We start from the raw sequence: 20,003 nt of genomic DNA, 5'->3' as shown, positions 1-20,003 counted from the left end.
GACCGGAGTCTGTTTGATCCCAGAACCTGGGCTCTTAAACTTCTCACATTCCTGCCTTCACATTCTTGGGTTTGTTATTATTATTTTTTAATATATATTTTTTTATTTGAGAAAGAGAGAGTGTGTGAGCCAGGGAAAGGGGCAGAGAGAGAGAGAAGCAGGCTCCACACTCATCATGTAGCCCTATGCAGGGCTCAATCCCATGACTCTGAGATCATGGCCTGAGCTGAAATCAAGAGTCGGATGCTCAACTGATTGTGCCACCCAGACGCCCCATATTTAACAAATATCCATGGGGCATCTGTTTTAGATATTAGAGATAAAATCCTTGCCCTCATGGAGCTTACGTTTTAGTTGGTGTGGGTGAGGTGGAACTGGGGAGGAAAAGACAGATAAACAAATGAATAAGTAAAATATACAGTAATTTAGTTAAGCATTATGGGACAAATAAAACATAGAGAATACCAAGGGTGGGGTGGGGAGGGGGTGGGAACAGGGTTTCATTTTACCTACGGTGATTAAGGAAGGCTCATTGCGAAGATACTAATTTAAGCAAAGACCCAAAGGAGATGAAGGGGTGAAATAAAAGAGGTGAAAATTTGGTGAATAGGTAGTGTTTTCTCCCCCATCCCCAGCTTTTATTGGGGGATATATTTAACATGTAATAAATTGCAAAGTGAGAGGTCAACCACAATAATTCAGGCAAAGGATGATGGTCGCTTGGACAGGGATGGTCATAATAATAATAAGAGTTCCCAGATTTATTCTGAATGCAGAGCCAGTGGGGTCTTCTCACAGATGCAGTGCAGGGGTGAGAAAAAGAAGGGGAGTCGAGGGTTAGTAAGAGGTTACTCCCAGTTTTTTGGCCTGAGTTCCTAGGAGGACGGAACTGCCAGTTACTGAGACGGAAAAGAATGGGCAAAAAGCAGATTTGGAGGGAGGAGAAAAGGCGATGGGTTTAGTAGCTGTTTGTTAAGTTTGACACGCGCACTACACATCCAAGTGCAGCTACTGAGTCGGTGCTGTGATGGATAAGGCTGGAGTAGAGAAGAGAGTGTCTTTGTTCGCTTCGTTGTTTTATAGCTTTATTAAGTTACAATTAACCTACAATGACTGCATATACTCAAATATCGAACAGCATACTACCTAATAAGTTTTGAAATTTTTATTTGCGTTTAAAATTTAAAGCACTGATGAAAACAACCCAACTATCCATTGGCAGATGAGTGGATAAGCAAAATGTGGTGTGTGCATACAGTGGAATATCATTCAGCCTTAAACAGGAAGGAAACTCTGACGTGTGCTGTGTATGAAAAAAAGACAGGGCTGTTTGCATCATAGTGTGGACCTGCTGCAGAGTCCTTTCTTGCTCCAGGCCCTCCTGGGGCCAGCATCCATTTGTATCACCTGACATATGAACATGTTAAGTATTGCTTGCTTGCTTGCTTTTTTTTTTTTTAATGTTTATTTATTTATTTTTGAGAGACAGAGAGAGTGCAAGTGTGAGAGGGGCAGAAAGAGAGAGGGAGAGAGACTCCAAAGCAGGGTTCATGCTTTCAGGGCAGAGCCCCATGTGGGGCTCAAACTCATCAGCTGTGAGATCATCACCTAAGCCAAAGTTGGTCACTTAACTGACTGAGCCACCCAGGCGCCCCGTTATTAAGTGTTTCTAAATGTGGTCTGCATTGCTCCTAGAGTGCAGAGGGGAGAAGCTGATGGCAGGGCTCAGCTTCTCTGCCGTCATCTCCACTAATTCCACTTTGATCCCAAATTTGTGCATCTTACCCCAAAGCATGAAAGCCTTTCTTTGGAGTTTAGTGACTATGTGTTGATGCTAACTAAGGCACATCCCTCGGTGGAGGAGGGCGGCTGACTTGGTCTCCAGGCAGTTTATCACAGCTTGTTTTCTAACCACGTCCAGCACCCGCCCCCACCTCAGAGGAGAAGTTTGCCCATTCTGCCCTTTGCCCTCTTCCATCCCGCTGGGAACAGACAGGAAGTTACCCTGCTGCCCCGCCTATCCTTGCCGTGACACACATCAGTGTAGAAGTTGACAGCATGAACTTTGGGTTCTTCCAGAGCTTGATTCATTCCTCTGTGACCACCGACAACTGATCAAAGCTACTCTCTTGCTCGGTTCCCCATCTGTAAAATGAAGACAGTAGTACCAATTTCAGAAGACTGTTTTGAGGATTAAATGAGATGATGAGTATGAAAATGTTTGAAGAGCGACATTATTGCTATCCTCACTCCCCTTGCAACAGCTGGTTTAAGGACTCTTTCCCTCTCAGGTAACTGGAAGCGAGAGCTGGAATTGCCGGCTCCATACATTCCCCCAGGATGTGTAATAGGTGTTCAGTGCCTGTTTAGGGATGTCTCTTGAGTTTATACCAATGAATAATAACCAGCCAGGTTTTTTCCTTCTAGGAATGCAGGATATCGGTATCTGAGAGAAACTACAGTTAGTGTATATGAAGCAGAAGATGGTGAACAGAGTAGGGACTCAGAGTGAGGTAGGGGAAGGAAGAAGCTCTGACAAACCGAAAGAACTTTCTGGGTCTGTTTCCTCTATTTGGAGAATAAACAGAATAATAGCTAAGATTACAAGGTTGTTGCAAGCATTTTCATAAACTATGCTTACCATGGTGCCAAGGGCATAGTAAGTGCCCTGCAAACAGTAGCTGCTATTATCAGCATGTTATGAATGATTGTTGAGAAAGTAAGTGGCTGCGCTCTGGGGAGACTGCCGGGCAGGGTGGGGTGGGGGAAGCGCTGGGCGGGGCCTCCGGGAGCCCCGCCCCGCACGCACGCGTCCGGTCGCTGCGGCAACGCACTCCGGAGGTCGCCGCCCGGGCGTGTCTCTGCCGCTACCACAGGGGCTCTTGGCCTTACTGAGCATTGGCAAGGGCCACTTGGTCAGAGCGATGAGTGATGAGGACTCTGAGACCCCTGCCACCGAGTTGCAGGGCGGGGAGGAGAACGAGCTGCCTATTATCCAGCTGTGTGCGCTGGTGGAAGAGGTCAGGTACGCCGGCCGGCTGGCTTCTGGGGGTTCACAGGTCAATTGTACAACTTCGTGGTCTCACAGCATATCCTCTTCTAGCAGCTGAACAGATGTTATCCATATGTCTACAAATAGTGTCGGTCAGAACTGAGGTAACATTACGAATAGCAGCCACTTTTTGAATGCTTCTTACGTGCAAACGGTTTTGCACGTATGACCTTCTATAATGGCACAGTGACCCTAGGGAACCGGTGAGGAAACGGAGACACAGAGGTTAAGTCACCTTCCCGAGGTCACGCAGCGAGCCAGTGGCGGTGCTGGGATTCAGACTCAGGTGCCGCCCCACAGCCTACCTGGGCACATGACATGCTGAAAGAAAAAAGGCGCTTTGATTTTTTGGGCTTTTCCATGAGCCGTTTCTTTTAATCTTAAAATTAAGCCCACAGGATTTCGCTCAGTAATATATGAAAATATCTAAACTGTTTACATATGTGTGTGTACATATATATATACATATATACACACACATATATAAAATAACCTGTGTGTTGCATGTATGAAGAAGTTAAAAAGGTCATAACCTTGGTGTATACAGGATAAACTAGGGTCCTCATCCCTAATTGCTTACAAACCATCTGTTCAAAGGTTTTCCACGATTTATAATCATAAACTTCTTGTGGATGCTTCCATCTCTTGGGTGCTGAAAATAAACACTGAGAAACAGGGGCGCCTGGGTGGCTCAGTTGGTTAAGCATCTGGCTTCAGCTCAGGTCATGATCTCATGGTTTGTGGGTTCAAGATCCATGTTGGGCTCTGTGCTGACAGCTCAGAGCCTGGAACCGCTACAGATACTGTGACTCCCTCTCTGTCTCTGCCCCTGCTTGTGCTCTCGCTCGCTCTCTCTGTCAAAAATAAATACAGAAAATTTTTCTTTAAACTGAGAAATATAAACCCAAAGGAACATCTGGAGACTGTGGATATATAGTAACTTCACACATGTAGTTATTCAGAAGGAATTTTACAAATAGGTTAGAAGATACTTGAAGGTGGGATTTGTAGCTTCATCTCAGCAACAATTTTCAACATAATCCCTGTTCTCTCAATTTTGTGTCTCATTAGGTAGATTAAAATTTTTTTCATCTTTATTTATTTATTTTTGAGAGAGAGAGAGAGAGAGAGAGAGAGAGCAAGCGTGAGAGGAGCAGAGAGAGAGGGAAAGAAAGAATCTCAAGCAGGCTCTGCACTGTCAGCGCAGAGCCCCACGTGGGGCCCAACTGCAAGAACCTTGGGATTCTGACCTGAGCCAAAATCAAGAGTCAGACCTTAACTGACTGAACCACCCGGGTGCCCTGCATTAAGCAGAATTTAAAAAAAAACAAAACTTAAATAGCACTTACCATGTACCAGACACTGTTCTAAAGGCTTTGCATTCCCTATTGCAACCTTAAATAATGAGTGCTGTTATCATTCTCATTTTACAGATGGGAAAATTGAGGCACAAAGAGGTTAAGTATCTCTCAGAAGGTCATGTGTAGCTATCAACTTAAATAGTAGTGATTTAGGGTTTAAACTTCTATTAGGAGAACTTATTCAGGTGCCTTCTGTCTTGCAGTTATGGAAACTCTGCTCTCAACACTGAGACAGAGATGTTTGAGAAATATTATAATAAACTGGAGCCCACAGGTCAGCGACATCCACGGTTATCAGAAATTAAAGTAATGGGAGCAGAATTTGCACAGGTATGCTGAGGAGAGCTGAGAATTCTTTTATTCTGTTTGTGCCTTTAGATGCAAGTGGCATTTGTGTATCTGCCTTTGGCGTGCCCTCTTTGGCCACATGACATATGATTTTCTCCCTGTTCTACTTTTGATACCTCCCTCCTTCCCAGGGTTTCTCTTTCAAGTGCGTGTGAAGGGAATCAGGTTCAATTAATAGTGGATTGACTCTCCCAGAATAACTTTGTTTGAAATAATTCTCTTAAACTGGGACCCTCCAATGTTTACAAGGCCCATCTAGCCGCATAGAGGAGTGAGGTGGGTCTCCTGTGGGCACAAGGGAGTCCCCTCCCTTGTCTAAAAGGTCCAACCAGGTGGTGGCCTGGTTTGGCTGGAGCAGCTGATTTTACAAGAGAAGCTGAAATTTAGATTATTTTGGTGGAATCTCCTGATTTTCAAACGTGGGTAATTAACTTTTTAAAATTTAAAACTGTCTGTGGATCTGTCTTTGAAAGGGCCAGACAGTCTCACCTCTGGGCCCACACATTCCCTGGGCCATCTGCTGCTGACCTTTGGCCTCAATGTGTAGGAAATCAAAATATTTGTGTCTGTTTGGTTTTTTGCTGAATATTGCACCCCCAAGTGCAATTTCTCTTCTGTGTTCCGTTTAGGAAGCGCTGAGCTCTGGGCTTTCCATGACACGGCCTTGAATGCTAGTCTAGAGCAGGTTCACAGTCTTTCCACCCTCAAGTCACTTTCCCTTATTTATATTTCAGTTCATTATTATCATGCAGAGGCCTTTGAATTATTTAGCTCAGGGCCTTAGGTTGACTTGGGAAACAAGCATCACCGCAGCCCTAATATCCTGAATCCTTTCACATCGAGATTGTTCTCCCTGGCTGCCATTCAGGGTAATTTCTATTCAGTTGGAGTGGTCATTTCGATGCCCAACTTGAGCATCAGTTCCTACTTAGCAATGGCCCTGTTTTTCCTGCATTACAGTTACGAGGCAGGCGCAAATCCAAATTCCGCACAGATATGGACCGTGGCCTAGGCCTTAGTTGCGACCAAAAATGTGAGATTATACTAAAGGAGCTGGAGGACACGAAGGATGAAATGAGGCACATGAGAGCAAATGCCGAACGAAATCTGCAGCATCATGAGGTACAGCCTTGTCTCCGTAGCCCATCCTACCTGGGCTCCCCACTTTCACCTCTTTGAGAAGTACCCATAGTATGTTCATATCCCTGCTGTTACTTTGAAAGAAACACAAGTGGGAGAAGACAATTTTAAGGCCGACTTTTAAGGAACTTCTCACCTGCTTCAGGAGACAACAAATTTTAAACTTAAAAAATTTTTTTTGATGTTTATTTATTTTTGAGAGAGAGAGGAGTGCAAGAAAGCGAGCACAAGCAGGGGAGGGGCAGAGAGAGAGGGAGACACAGAATCCGAAGCAGGCTCCAGGCTCTGAGCTGTCAACACAGAGCCTGACATGGGGCTCGAACTCACAAACCATGAGATCATGACCTGAGCCAAAGTCGGACACTTAAATGACTGAGCTACCCAGGCGCCCCAAAGTGGAAAATGTCAAAAATGCACACGTGTAGAGGGACTAGCACAATGTACTCAGCCACATGCGACAGTCACCAACATATGGCCACTGTGTTTCCTCCGTGTCCCTACCTGTCCCTTGTGACAGGCCACTGGGCTATTGTGAAGTGAAAATACTTATCGCTTCATTTATCTATAGATATTTCAGTATATGTCTCTGAGATATGGATTCTTTAAAAAAAACATAACCATAAGTGCCCTTAAAAATATATAGTAATTTCTTAATAATATAAGGAATTTGAGGTTTAAGTCAATGGATTGGATGAAAAATCTTTTAAATCACCGTCTGTGTGCAGCATACATGACCATGGTCCATGTCTGTTGGAGACCAAAATGGTCAGATTTCCTCCAGAGAAGAAACATCACTGTTAGTTCAGTTGTCCATGGGATGTAGTTGTTGGCATGTGTTAGAGAGCAATACTGTATGAAAAAGAGATACTTCTGTTCTATTTCTAAATTTTTCTATTTCTATTTTTTTTAATGTTTTTAATTTATATTTGAGAGACAGAGAGAGACAGCACCAGCACGGGAGGGTCAGAGAGAGAGGGAGACACAGAACCAGAAACAGGCTCTAGACTCTGAGTTAGCTGTCAGCACAGAGCCTGATGCGGGGCTGGAACCCACGAACCATGAGATCATGACCTGAGCCGAAGCCGGACACTTAGCCAACTGAGCCACCCAGGCATCCCTCTATTTCTATTTTTTTAAAATTTATTTTTATTTAATTATTTAAAGACTCATGTCTTTATTGATGGAATCATCTGTATCATGTAAACCTATCCTTTCCTTGCTCTCTCCCTTCTTCTTGCCCTCCCCCGACTCTCCTTCTCTCTCTTTCCAAACATGCATTGTTGAATGTTAACTTGCTACTGCGGGCTGGAGTGCCAGAGAAGACTTTTTCGAGGAGATGGGACTATGCAGAGGGCTTGGCATGGCCTTGGAGAAGGATGAGGAATAGAGAACAGGGTACCCTAGGTAAGGTGAATGACATGAGCTAGGGACTGGAGGTGGGAATGAACCTGGCACGTTCAAGACATTGAGGGGACTGGCGTGATTAGAGAAGAAGCTGCTTGGAGGGCTGTATGAGGAAGTCAGGCCGAGTAGGGCTGGGAGACCTTCAAAGCCAGGCAGGGGAGTTTGTCTTTGATGTCTTAGAAAGCATGACCCAAGAAGGATGGCTGAGCAGGAGGGTGGCATGTTGAAAGTGGCATTGAAGGTGGACAGATGTTCTGGCACGTGAAGACAACGGGAGGTCAGGGGATGGGCCGCGAAGGAAGATGTTTTTGCTTCTTGGCGCCCAGGGACGAAGCCTGAACTAAGGTGATTTGCTCTGTGGCTACAGACACCCTTTTATTCTTTCAAATAATGTGTGTGTGTGTGTGTGTGTGTGTGTGTGTGTGTGTGTGTGTTTTCTTATTCAAAGATAATGTCTATGTTGGAGCAAAATTTGAATGCATAGGTAAGCTGAAGGAACATTTGTAAACATCCACAGTGTTACCACCTAGAGGTAAATAGGGTTGGCTCTTGTGTTTATCTCCTAGAGTTTAGATTACTTTCTAGACATATTTGAATTTCTTTATAAAAAGTATATTTTAGAAACTATTTTGCACTTGCTGTCTTTCCATGTCAATACATATATTCATTTATAATATCTTTTTTCAGATTTTCAAATTACCGTTACAGAAGTAAATGGTAGGAGTGTTTGTCTCCCTAGTAGTCCATCTCTCCAGGTGTGACTGTGGCTGACACTTTGGTGTCTATCCTTCCAGATGTTTTTATATCCTATCCTATCATTATATTAATGTGATAATTTTTAATGGAAAAATAATATTTCTAATATGGAAACATGTATCGGAGGCACTGTTTTCGTTTGTTCAACCCCTTTTTATGGACACCCCCTTCTTTAAGGTCTGTGCTTTTTTTTTAATGTTATTTATTTTTGAGAGAGAGAGAGAGAGAGACAGAGCATGAACAGGGGAGGGGCAGAGAGAAAGAGAGAGAGAGGGAGACACGGAATCTGAAGCAGGCTCCAGGCTCTGCAGAGCCCCATGTGGGGCTGTAACTCACAGACTGTGAGATCATGACCTGAGTAGGACGCTTAACCAACTGAGCCACCCAGGCGCCCCAGAGGCCTGCTTTTTAATAATAACATTGATGTAGTCAAATTTGTATCTTACAGATACCTTTCTAAGACTAAGAAGAAACATGTATTAGGGTACAAAGAGATCTGGGAACCTAGGTTTCCTTAGAGGGAGATACCCTTGAGGATTTTTGGAAACTGTTCTTTCTTTGTTCTGACTCCTCCAGGCAATCATTGAGGAAGCTGAAATAAGATGGGTTGAAGTCCAGAAAGCAGTGTATGAGTTTAAAAAAGATATTCTAAAAACCATACCCAAGAAGAAAGGGAGTATCTTGGCCACTCAGAAAATGATAAAGTACATTGAGGACATGAACTGCCGGAGGGTGAGTTGGCAGGAGGCTGGGGCTTAGAAAGGAAGAAGAGATTCATAAGATGATGACGTTAGAATGACCGACGTGAAGCAGCCCCCTCCACTCGGCCCACTGTAACACCGCAAATGCTGTCTGCACGTGCAGATTTATCGCATCGCTCCCAGTGTGTCTTAAAATGCAAGTTTATCAAGGCTAAAATGAATCAGGCAGGATGAATGTTAGTAGTATCTCATACTGATTTTTTTCCTTTTTAACTGTTACTATTTGTTTCAAGATCTGATATATTTTCTGGAGATAGGTGGTGAGAGTCTATCTAGTCAGGTAGTCTACCTAGCTGGGAACTCTCCAAGTTCCATTATTTATAAGGAGACATAAAATTAAGTTCCTTCACTTTCAAAGATTTTGTAGCACGTCAAGCTTTGGACATACGCAGAGTTATTATCCTTAATGTGTTATAAGTGATAAAAAAATTATGTAAACTACCAAGAGAATAAGAGACCAAAGAATCATAAAACCATTTGGTCAGAAATGGCCCGTGTACCCAAATGATATACCCAAATTATCTTGAATTTAAAGCAGTGGAAAATTTGCATGGAGCAGACCAGATACCTCTGCTTCTTGGTCACGAGTGAAGTGCTGTAGTAATACCAGCTTGGGTAGAAAGACGTAAAAATAAGTGACTGAATGTTAGGTTCAAGGTTTGGTTTGCAGCTCCTAACCTACCAACTTTTCACACCAACAAGGCAGAAGAAGAGAAGTGGATTAAAAATTTACTTGTATTTTTCAGGATAGTATGAAGGATAAATTACGTTTGAAAAATGTATCTCTCAAAGCGCAGAGGAAAAAGATGCTTTTACAATTGAGACAGGTACGTGGCTCTTTCCTTCCTCCCTTCCTCCCTTCCTTCCTTCCTCCCTGCCTTCCCTCCTTCCCTCCTTCCTTCCTTGTTACTGTGATTTAACACCGTAATGTGTTCCCAAAGATATTCATGTCCTAATCCCTGGAATCTGTTACCTCACACGGCAAAAAGATTTTGCATGTGTGATTAAGTCAAGGATCTTGAGATTTTCTTACAATAATGTCCCCTTGGCTCAGAGGGAGATTATCTTGGGTTATCTGAGTAGGTCCAGTATAATCACGAAGGTACTTGGAAGGGAAGACAGGAGAGAGACATGTTAACGGAAGCAGGGATCAGAGGGGTGAACTTTTAAGGTAGAGGAAGGGGTCGTGAACAAGAGTGCAGGCAGCCTCTTGAAGCTGGAGCAGGCAAAGAAACAGAGCCTCCTCTAGGGCCTCCAGAGGCGTGCAGCTCTGCCAGCACCTTGTTTTCAGCCCAAAGAACCATTTGGTTCCACCTCATCTATCTTCTACCTCATGAGCTGGAAGATCATGGACTTCTGTTTTAAGCCACTAAGTCTGTGGCCATAGTTACAGTGGTAATAGTAGATTCATATAGTTATTACTGTGCCGGCAAATCCGGAGAGGAAGTTGGCTTGACCTTGAAAGACCCTCAGGACATACTTGCTGACTCTTGGGGAACGTGGCTGGGGGCGCAGGTACCATGAGCTTGGGTGTCTTTGCGGCAGACTCTAAAGGCTCCTGACTGAAGGCAGCATGGGGCTCTAGAACGTGCCTCCGCGGCTCAGTCCTCTCCTAGCTCAGTATGTTTTTAATCAACTCAAATATGGGCACTGATGGCATACACCCTAGAGGTGGCTGCTGACACTGACACGAAGTCTTACGGGAGAAAGAACATCTCCGGAACTCTTGCCTGGTTGACTTGGGATCCCGAAAGGCAAGCTGGGACAGCTTTAACAACACGAAGTGATTGAGGACAAATGTAAGGTCCTCCATTTTGGTCCCCCAGGATATCTGCACAGGTACTGCAGGCCTTAGCCGGAGGGGACGCTGTGGCCTGGGTGCCCCAGAGAACCCAGTGCCCCACCCGGGAAAGCGGTGGGTTTGCTCCTCTCGTTCTGAGCAGCCGCGACCTGGAGCAGTGCGTCTCAGGGACAGCTGCATTGCTCAGAAGAACTGGTCATCTAGAGCCAGCCCGGGGGAGGGAGCTGGAAAGCAAGGAGCGCAGCGGAGGGCCGGAGGAGAGCCAGGAGGGCCTGCTGCTGCCTCCCAGTGCACGGGCAGCTGTGGGAAGGAGGGAACACCCTGCTCTGGAGGTCCTCAGCGGAAGACGAGGGCCAGAGCACTGGGGTCATGAAGGAGATCTGAGAGGAGTGTTAGAAAAAATGCGGCCCGGCTGCGGTGCCAAAAATAGACAGAAGCTGCTTCCAGATAGGTTCCTGGTATCCAAGCTTCGTGCAAGCTCCGGCATCCTGAGGAGCGGACTGACGTGTGACAGAGGGAGGAGGTGGGTGACTTTTAGCCTAAAATCCACTGTTGCACAGGGCTGCCACTGAGGTGGTCCTGCCCTCGGAGCTCACCAATGAGCTAGGCAGAGGCTCCATGCGTAACCAGCATCCAGAGGCAACAGCATTAGGGACCGAGGAGCCGCAGGGGAGATTCTCCTGGTGTGGAAGACCGTTTAGGAGTGTTTGAGGTGGAGGATGGGTCATTGCTGGGGCTTAAGGAAATTGTTCTTGTTGTTTTGGGGGAAAGGGAAGAAGCCCCCTAGGAGGTAGTAGAGCGTGAGTAGAGAGTAGGCGTGAGGAACAGTTTCTGAATTTGGCTCTCGCCTACCACAAATGTAAGATGGCCTAGACCCGGTGGGGCAGGTAAGGTGGGCGAGGTCGGGTGGTGGGGGGTGGGGAGGAGCCTCTCCGATACAGCCACAGTGCAGAAATGTCATATGATCACAGGAGGGAAATTTATGGGCTGCTGGTCCTGGATTTCCAGGTTAAAAACAACTTTTATATGGTCTCCTTCCTACTTTTCCCTCATAGCCCTGTTTAGGTACTACCCCTTGTGGGAAGCCTTCACTGCCCCAGCGTTCCATTCTTCTCTGGCCTGGCTAAGGGGCTTCTAGGTCCCCTCTGCCCCTCCTACTATACTACACAGTGACCTGTTAGTGAACACTGGTTGAATATGTACTCCTTGAGGCCAGGGAGTGTTGTATTTATTCAAATCTCTACCCTAGTGCCTTGTACCAAACCTGGCACCAAGCAGATCCCCAGTCTGTGTTTGTTGAATGACTAAATGTGACCAATTTTTAAAGTTTCATCCAGAATTGCAAGATGAGTCATGTTTAGAAGTCACAACCTCATGTTGTTTTTTTCTCCTTTCTGAGCTGTAGAAGGAAGAGGTGGGCGAGGCCCTCCGTGATGTTGATTTTCAGCAGCTGAAGATCAAGAACGCTCAGTTTTTAGAGACCGCTGAAGCAAAGAATCAAGAACTGGTCCAGCTAAAGCTAGAGTGTGGAAACACCCTGCAGATCCTCAATACATACAAAGTAAGGTCCGACCTGATGCCCGGATCCCTGAGGCATCCCACACCCACCTTCCCAGCCACAATGATGTTCCCAGGCACCTCTGCAGTTTTATACAAGGCTTGGATGTCCCTCCTTTCCTGTTGCTTGCTGATTTCTCTTGACAAGCCATTTCTCCTAAAATACTCTGAATGTTCCCACAAGGCTGGCTGTGCACTGGAACCACCCAGAGGGCTTTTGCCTTTTTAAAAAATATACAAACACCCTAGTCCCACCCTGGCCAATTGAATTAAGGGGTGAGGGCTATGGGTCTATTTTTTTAATGCCCCAGATGATTTTTATGCACAGTGAGTTTTGAGAACTAACCACATTTAGGGCCCTGTTTAACTTAGGCCTATAATAAGCACTTGCCTACTTAAAACCCTCCAGAAGAAAACTCTCAGCTAAAAATCAGAAAACTAATAATAATTCCTCATCCCCACAGAAGAGGTACTGTTAATAATTAAGCAGGGATGACAGCTGTGAATGTCCAGTCACCCTGCTCACAGCTGTCTCATGCAGTGGTCAGCTAACTGGGCCAGTGCATCCTGCCCACCGGCCCGTGAGCGGAGAATAGTTTTTATGGAAGAACGTCTGTAACTGATGTGACAGACAACACCATCTTTGAAACCCAATTAAGTAAAGTTGGTTTCTCCTCCAGAAATTCCATTCTTCTCAGTAGACCTGTATTCCAACATGTACTTATTATATTTTAAATTTCATCAATAAAATATTTGTGGAAATTTGCTTTTTCTTTTGTTAATGTAAGTAATTATATAATATCCTCAGTTTTGCCTCTTGGCCGGCAAAGCTTGAATATTTGCCATCTGGGGCACCTGGGTGCTTCAGCAGTTATATGTTTGACTTGACTTTGACTCATGTCGTGACCCTAAGTCACGGGATCAAGCCCCGTGGCAAGTTTCTCACTGAGCATGGAGCCTGCTTAAGACTCTCTCTCTCCCTCTGTGCCCTCCCCTGCTCATGCTCTCTCTCTCTAAAATAAAATTAAATAAAAATAAAATTAAATAAATAAATATTTGCTATCCGGCCTTTTACAGAGCAAGGCTGCTGCCCCCTGCCCGAGTGCCTGGGTGGCAGTGGTGGCTACAAGCTTCGGTAACTCACAGGTGGTCTTCATTTGGCCTACACAGTGTCATTTTAAAGTGTAAATTCGGAGGTGTTTAGATTAGACTATTATGTTTGTCCAAATTTTCCTTTTACAAATGGAAAATTTGAGGGCCAAAGAGAAGGTAACTGCCAGGTTCAAGCAACAAGTTTGTGACAGGGCTTGGACTCCTAGTCTGGTATGTGTCCCACCTAACCCAACTACTTCTCCCTGGCATAAAGCATATAGACAACCTTGTTTTGGTGTTTTGAAACTCATATGTCATCCACCTGCAATAGATCATCCATTTTGATCTTATCTCCTCAGTAGTTAGCTTATCTGATCACTATATATCAAGATGAGGCCAATCCCCGTGACTCCCAGGCCCTCATTGGCTGGAAAGCTGGGTAGTATGTGGTTGCATCACATTGGATCTTGATTGTATCCTGTGGAGTCAACTTAAGGAGCACAGGGCCTGTCTGGTCTTGTGTAGAAAAGCCAGGGGTTTGGAGTGGAGCTACTGGTTTATAAAATGAAACTTCCAGATCCAGGGCCTGAGCTCTTTTGGACAAGTGTTAAGTGCAGAGGACGGACTGTTCGTCATATACCCATGTAGCAGCAACATGGACTACAGTGCATGGGGTGGAAGCTAGTCTGGCCAGAACCCTCGGGGCCACCATTCCTGCAGGTCTGTTTCAAATAATAGTAATCAGCTGGTGGAACTTGGGAAGAGGTGCCCACAGGAGTCCTACGGCGGACACAGCGACAGGTTGAGGGAGGAGCCAGCTCATTTTCCCCATGTCTCAGTTGTTAGGTCTCCTAGCGGAAACGGAGGCAGGATAAATGTTGAGTTTTGGAGTCAGATCTCACCTGAGTTCAAATGGGGATTCCACTAGGGACCATGGGGATGATGCATCACCTCCCAGAGACAGATATTGGTGACTCGCCACCAGGATAGAGCTCTGGCTGGTCTGTGCCGAGTTCCTGGCACCAAAGCAAGTGCTCAGCCAGCATTGTCAATTGAGCTGCTAGCGATTCAGGTGTGTGTTTAGGGGATGGCAGGTGGGGGGTGGTGGTGGCAGGAGAGACCACTTTCGTATAAATATTGAACACCCAAGTGTAAGACCTCGTGAAAGCATGAGAATAACTATTACTGTGTGCTCACTTCAGCAGCTCACGTGCAGAATAACTGTTACCAAACATACCAAGGACCTGTGGCATGCCAGGCGCCAGGCCAAGTGCTAAGGGTATGGATGTGAAGGAAACAGACCCCATCTCTTCTGTGAGTTTGGTCCATGAGCCAAAGGGGCACCTTTTTCTCTGACTTGATGCCGTCAAGTTCTTCCTGATAGAGTCTAGTAGAATATAAGTATGTGATGACAGCTGGGATGTGTCATTCCTAAGTGACTGTAGTGATCCCCATGTAAACTAGTGCCTTGTGGTAGGCAGAATTCCAAGATGTCCCCCCAGACTCCCCACCCCCGGTCTATATATACACCCTGTACAATCCCCAAGACTGTGGGTGTGATGGATTCTATTATTAGGTTCTATTCTATGATTGCATAATATGATATGGCATCGCTGACCTTAAGATAGGGAGATTATTGAGTGGGTCTGACCTCATCATATGAGCCCTTTGAAAGTAGAGAGTTTTGTCTGGAAGAGGAAGTCAGAGATTTGAAGCCCTGGAGGGGATCCTCTAAGCAAGAAGTTCTCCATGACTGGCTTGAAGATAGAAGGACCATGTGACTGCCAGGAAGAAAATGAAGACTATGTCTTACAACTACACGGAGATGCATTCTGCCAACAGTCTGTGAGCTTGGAAGAGGACCCCAGCTCCAGATGAAAGCCAGCCCTGGCCAACATCTTGATTTTAGCCCACGGGACCCTACCTGGGCAGAGAATCAGCCACCCTGTGCCTGGACTCAGAAGTCCTATAGACTTCTACTAGACTCTATCAGGAAGAACTTGACGGCATCAAGTCAGAGAAAAAGGTGCCCCTTTGGTTCATGGACCAAACTCACAGAAGTCCTATAGAAACTGAGATGATAAAAAGGTGTTGCTTTATGCCACAAAATTTGTGATAATTTGTTATACAGCAAGAGAGAGCAGATGTACCTTTTTAGAAGTAGCCACTTTAAGTGACCAGCATCCTGCTCAGCATCACAAATCGCTGTCCTCACCCCTTCCTGAGGCCCCTGCCCCACCAGAGCCAGGGACTCCCTTACAGGTGCCCTGTCTCTCTGCACTGTGGGTTCAGTGCCTTCCCTCTGCTCTCCTTTTCTCCCCCCGACCTGCTGGTTTGCAGCAAAGTCCCCCCCTTGCCCACAGCCCACCCCCTCAGTGTGGTCTCTGCCCCACTGCGTTTTCCTAGGCAGAGCAAACACGTGCAGCAGGTGGAGCAGGAAATGAGTCTTAGAGAAGGGAGGTCTGGCAAGAAGGGGAACAAGGAGGGTGGCGGCCCCCAGTGCCCTGAGTCCCCCACACATGTGGCTGGCTCCAGGCTTTTCTGCCAGGGCTAAGATTTGATACCTTGGGCATAATGCCCCCGCACCCTCCTCTCCCAGGCTTTTCCTTAGCTTGGCATGTTCTCCCTCCCCTCTTACCCAGGCATGCTCAACATAACCCTTCAGCTCACTTCCCAGCATCCTTTCCCCCAGGAAAACCCGACCACTGTGCGCACTCCCCTCCTCTCCTTAGTGCGCAGACCAGTTGCAGTTTTACGTTGCTTCTTACGCCTCCATGTCAGCCTCTGGGCGGCATGGCCTAGGCTGTTTTGCTGGCCAGTGCCTGGTGCTGGGTGAGTGGGGTCTCAGAGCTTGTTGAGGGGTCCCCTCAGAGTCACTGGCTTCTGTCCCTTGGCTCACTCTTCAGCCTAGCAGAGCATGTCCCAACTGCTCCAGGCTGACCCCTGCTGGGAGACAAAGGTGCAGGGGGGCCAAATCTGAGAAGCAGGGGCCTGGGGGCTGCTGGTGAAAGGCAAGCAGCAAAGGATGATGAGAAGCTGCAGGGCAGCCTGCATAGAATTTGGCAACGCCAGCAGGCCCAGCCTGGACAGGCATTGGAGACAGGGGTGGAGCCCGTGGGCCCAAGAGTCCTACTGCTGGGTTCAAACCCTGGTTAACCTCTTGTCTCTACGACCTCCTAAGAGTCCTTTCTTTCACCTGTCAAGTGGGATAGCAGTGGCACCTGCCTCGCGGGAGCATCTCTCTCTTCATCTAGTAATGGCAGCTGGTTGTATGAGTGTCTCCATGTATCAGGCAATGTGCTCAGCACTTACCGTGATTATCTCCCTTAACCCTCTCCACAGCCCTGTGGGGCGACCATGATTAGAGAGGTCCCCAGACTTGCCCAAAGTTTCTTTTAGTAAATGGTGGGGGGCCAGGATTTGGGTCCTGGTGTGTCTGGGCACTCTGCGGGTCTTCACCTCCCCCTACCATCTAGGCGCTGGCATTTTGAAGAGCTGGGCAGCTGTGAGAAGGGCAGGCCCAGGTTCCCGGATGGTCTTGCTGTTGTCCTGCTTCATATATGTCCTGTGGTTCTGAGCGACCCTCTTTGCTCAAGGTTTGCTGTGTTGTTATATTTCAGAGCAAGCTACAGCGAGCAGTGGACATGTCCATCCATCTGGACAAGGAGATCTTGCTGAGGAAGGAGCTACTTGAAAAAATTGAAAGAGAAACCCTACAAGTAGAGGAGGTAGGAAAGGGTAAAATGTGCTGTTTCTGGTGTTTGTCTTCTTCTGTCTACAAGGGCTTGATACACCACGATCAAAGCCACCTCGGTTTTTGCCTAGAAAAGCCTAGACTGTAAGTCAAAAGAGCTCTGGGCCACTGAAAAGAGGAAATGGCACCAAGAGCCTCACAGTCCAGTAGGGTTGGCATTTTACTGTTAGGTTAGGGTCTCAAGTCAGAAATCATGTAGAAAGCATGAAATCATCTAGAAATCATGTGGAGTCCAAATAACACTCGAGAATTCCTTAAGTGACCCGTAAAGTACCATATTCAAAGTGTAATGTTTACAACCTCACAACAAGTGTAGACTGCATGTACTAAGTGAATTGGTATGAGAAAAATACAGTGTTCTGTGGAAAGGAGAGTTCTTTAACCATGCAGTTTTTACTCGGTGACAGGGGTGCCGGGGTGGCAGTTACAGTGTGAAAAGACGTGAGCCCCTTACCACTGCACTGTGCTTTAGCTCCCTCACTGCTTTGCTGAGCACATGGTTGAATTTTGGCGTAAGAGCTGAAAACACGAAGGGTGTGACTCAGAGGACATTTTTGGAAAGACGAGGGAAAGAGTATGAGCTTTGGTGTTGGCCAGGCTCTAGCTTTGAACATGCTGTTTAGTTAGACACGCCTCAGTTTCCACATCTGTGAAATAGATATCACAGCCCTTGTGGTGACCCATTAGAACAGGATAGCAATGCTCGGTCAGCCTCCTAACTGAGACAGTTATTAGTGACCTCGTCTTGAATGGAACAGGTGTCCCCAGAGGTATGCATGGCCCCAAACCTGTTTATGTTAGCTGAAAAGCCACAGGAGGACTATATGACTCGGTTTTGTCACAGCACCCACGTCATATCCTTGGTGGAGAACCAACATCTGCAAAAAAAAAAAAAAAAAAGCCCGTCTCAGTACAGGGCAGCTGGTAACAAAGTTAAAGCAGAAGTCTGTGTGCTCTCTCCGTGCAGAATTCCTGTGGTATTTATTTGTTTGGGTGGATATTTATTAGATTACAAGTAAAACGCAGCATCAGTTTTTAAAAGCCTGGCATTCCCTGCTTAGTATATTTTAGTTTTCTTATTACTTTTTTTTAAACAGTTTTGTATTGGGTTATAATTCACATACCATATAATTCATTCGTTTAAAGCACACATATTATGGCTTGTAGTATATTCACAGAGTTGTATAACCATCAGCATAATATTTGAGAACCTTTTTGTCACCTAGGAAGAAACTCTGTACCATTAGAAATCCTTGTCCGTTCCCTCACCTCCCCACTCCTGCCCTCCAGCCCTAGGTGAACACTCATCTACTTTCTGTCTCTGTGAATTTGCCTGTTCTGGACATTCTATGTATGTATATATGTATTTGTTTATATTTTTGAGAGACAGAGAGACAGAGCACTAGCAGGGGAAGGGCAGAGAGAGAGGGAGACACAGAATCCAAAGCAGGCTCCAGGCTCTGAGCTGTCAGCACAGAGCCTGATGTGAGGCTTGAACCCACAAACCGCGAGATCATGACCTGAGCCGAAGCCAGATGCTCAACTGACTGATTCCCCCAGGTGCCCTCAGACATCCCATTTAATAGAGATCATATAGTATGTGGTCTTTCACGACTGGCTTCTTCAACAATATTTTCAAGGTTCATGTTGTATGTGTCAGTAATTTGTCTCTTTTCACGGCTAAATAATATTTCCTCATATGGCTATAGACCACATTTTATCCATTCAGCAGTTGAAGCATTGTTTCCCATGGGTGGTTCTGGCTATTATGAATAATGCTGCTGTGAGCTTTCTCATACAAATATTGTGTAAATGTATGTTTCTCTCGGACCTAGAGATAAAAGTGGAATTGTGGGTTACATTTGGCGATGCTATGCTTGCCATTTAGAGAAACTGCAAAACTGGTTTTGAAAGGGGCTGCACCATTTTACCAACATTTAACCAACACTTGAAGGTTCTGATTTCTGTACATCTTCACCAATACTTGTTACCTTCCAGGGTTTGTTTGGTTTTTTAATGGCCGTCCTAGTGAATGTGAAATGATACCTCACTGTGGTTTTGATCTCATTTTCCCTAATGACTAATGACGTTAGGCATCCATCCCTTCATTTACTTATTGGCTGTGTGTCTTTTTTTGAGAAATATCTGTTCAAGCCCTTAGCCCCTGAATAAGTTTTTAATTATTTGTCTTTTTATAATTGAGTTATAAGAATTCTTTATGTATTCTGGATTCAGATATCTTGTTAGATATATGATTTGCAAACATTTTCTCCTGTTCTGTAGGTTTCCTTTTTACTCTCTCTTTTTTTTCATTTTTGTAAACGTTTATTCATTTTTTGAGAGATAAGACTGTGAGTGAGGGAAGGACAGAGAGAGAGGGAGGAGAGACAGAATCCAAAGCAGGTTCCAGGCTCTGAGCTGTCAGCACAGAGCCCGACATGGAGTTCAAACTTAAGAACCGCGAGATCATGACCTGAGCTGAAGTCAGACACTTAACCAACTGAGCCACCCAGGTGCCCCTCCTATTTACTCTCTTGATGCTGCTGTTCAGTTTTTAATGGTAGTGAGCTCCAATTAATCTATTTTTTCTTTTGTACTTGAGCTCGGTGTCATATCTAACAAACCACTACTTGGGGCGCCTGGATGGCTTAGTAGGTTAAGCATCTGGCTCTTGATTTTGGCTCAGGTCATGATCTCAGGGTCATGAGATACAACCCTGCTGGATCTTTTAAGATCCTCTTTCCTTCTCCCCCTGCTACTCCCCTGTGTGCACACACACTTTCTCTCTCTGAAAAATAAAATAAAGACCATTACCTACTATCATAAATCTTCAGGCCTATGTCTTCTGTTATGAGTTTTATAGGTCTTACATTTAGGTTTATAATATATTTTGAGTTAACCTCGTAAATGAGAGGAAGGGCTCTAAAAGCTGCCAGAAAGAGAGGAGAAAGAGATGAAGTATGTTCCTAGAGTTTGT

The 20,003-nt window shown here is 45.7% G+C and overlaps 1 protein-coding gene across 5 annotated transcripts in view; it reads left to right on the top strand.

Moving 5' to 3' along the window:
• Nucleotides 1-2,832: 2,832 nt before the first annotated feature.
• CCDC113 (coiled-coil domain containing 113) overlaps nt 2,833-20,003 on the top strand; it is a 35,047-nt gene continuing 17,876 nt past the window's right edge. For 3 of the 5 annotated variants that reach the window (XM_029925753.1, XM_029925750.1, XM_029925754.1), the window contains exons 1-7: nt 2,833-3,025; nt 4,617-4,743; nt 5,722-5,883; nt 8,638-8,793; nt 9,569-9,649; nt 12,029-12,184; nt 16,893-17,000. In XM_029925753.1, coding sequence (XP_029781613.1) covers nt 2,925-3,025; nt 4,617-4,743; nt 5,722-5,883; nt 8,638-8,793; nt 9,569-9,649; nt 12,029-12,184; nt 16,893-17,000 — 891 coding nt within the window. In that variant the 5' untranslated portion in view covers nt 2,833-2,924. The remainder of the gene's footprint in view (nt 3,026-4,616; nt 4,744-5,721; nt 5,884-8,637; nt 8,794-9,568; nt 9,650-12,028; nt 12,185-16,892; nt 17,001-20,003) is intronic. The other 2 variants (XM_029925751.1, XM_029925755.1) reach the window with 2 other exon arrangements.

Source organism: Suricata suricatta, chromosome 16 (assembly GCF_006229205.1).
Source record: "Suricata suricatta isolate VVHF042 chromosome 16, meerkat_22Aug2017_6uvM2_HiC, whole genome shotgun sequence".
Taxonomy (NCBI): domain Eukaryota; kingdom Metazoa; phylum Chordata; class Mammalia; order Carnivora; family Herpestidae; genus Suricata; species Suricata suricatta.
The sequence above is the reverse complement of the archived record's forward strand: the minus strand, read 5'-3'. Positions and strand labels throughout refer to the sequence as shown.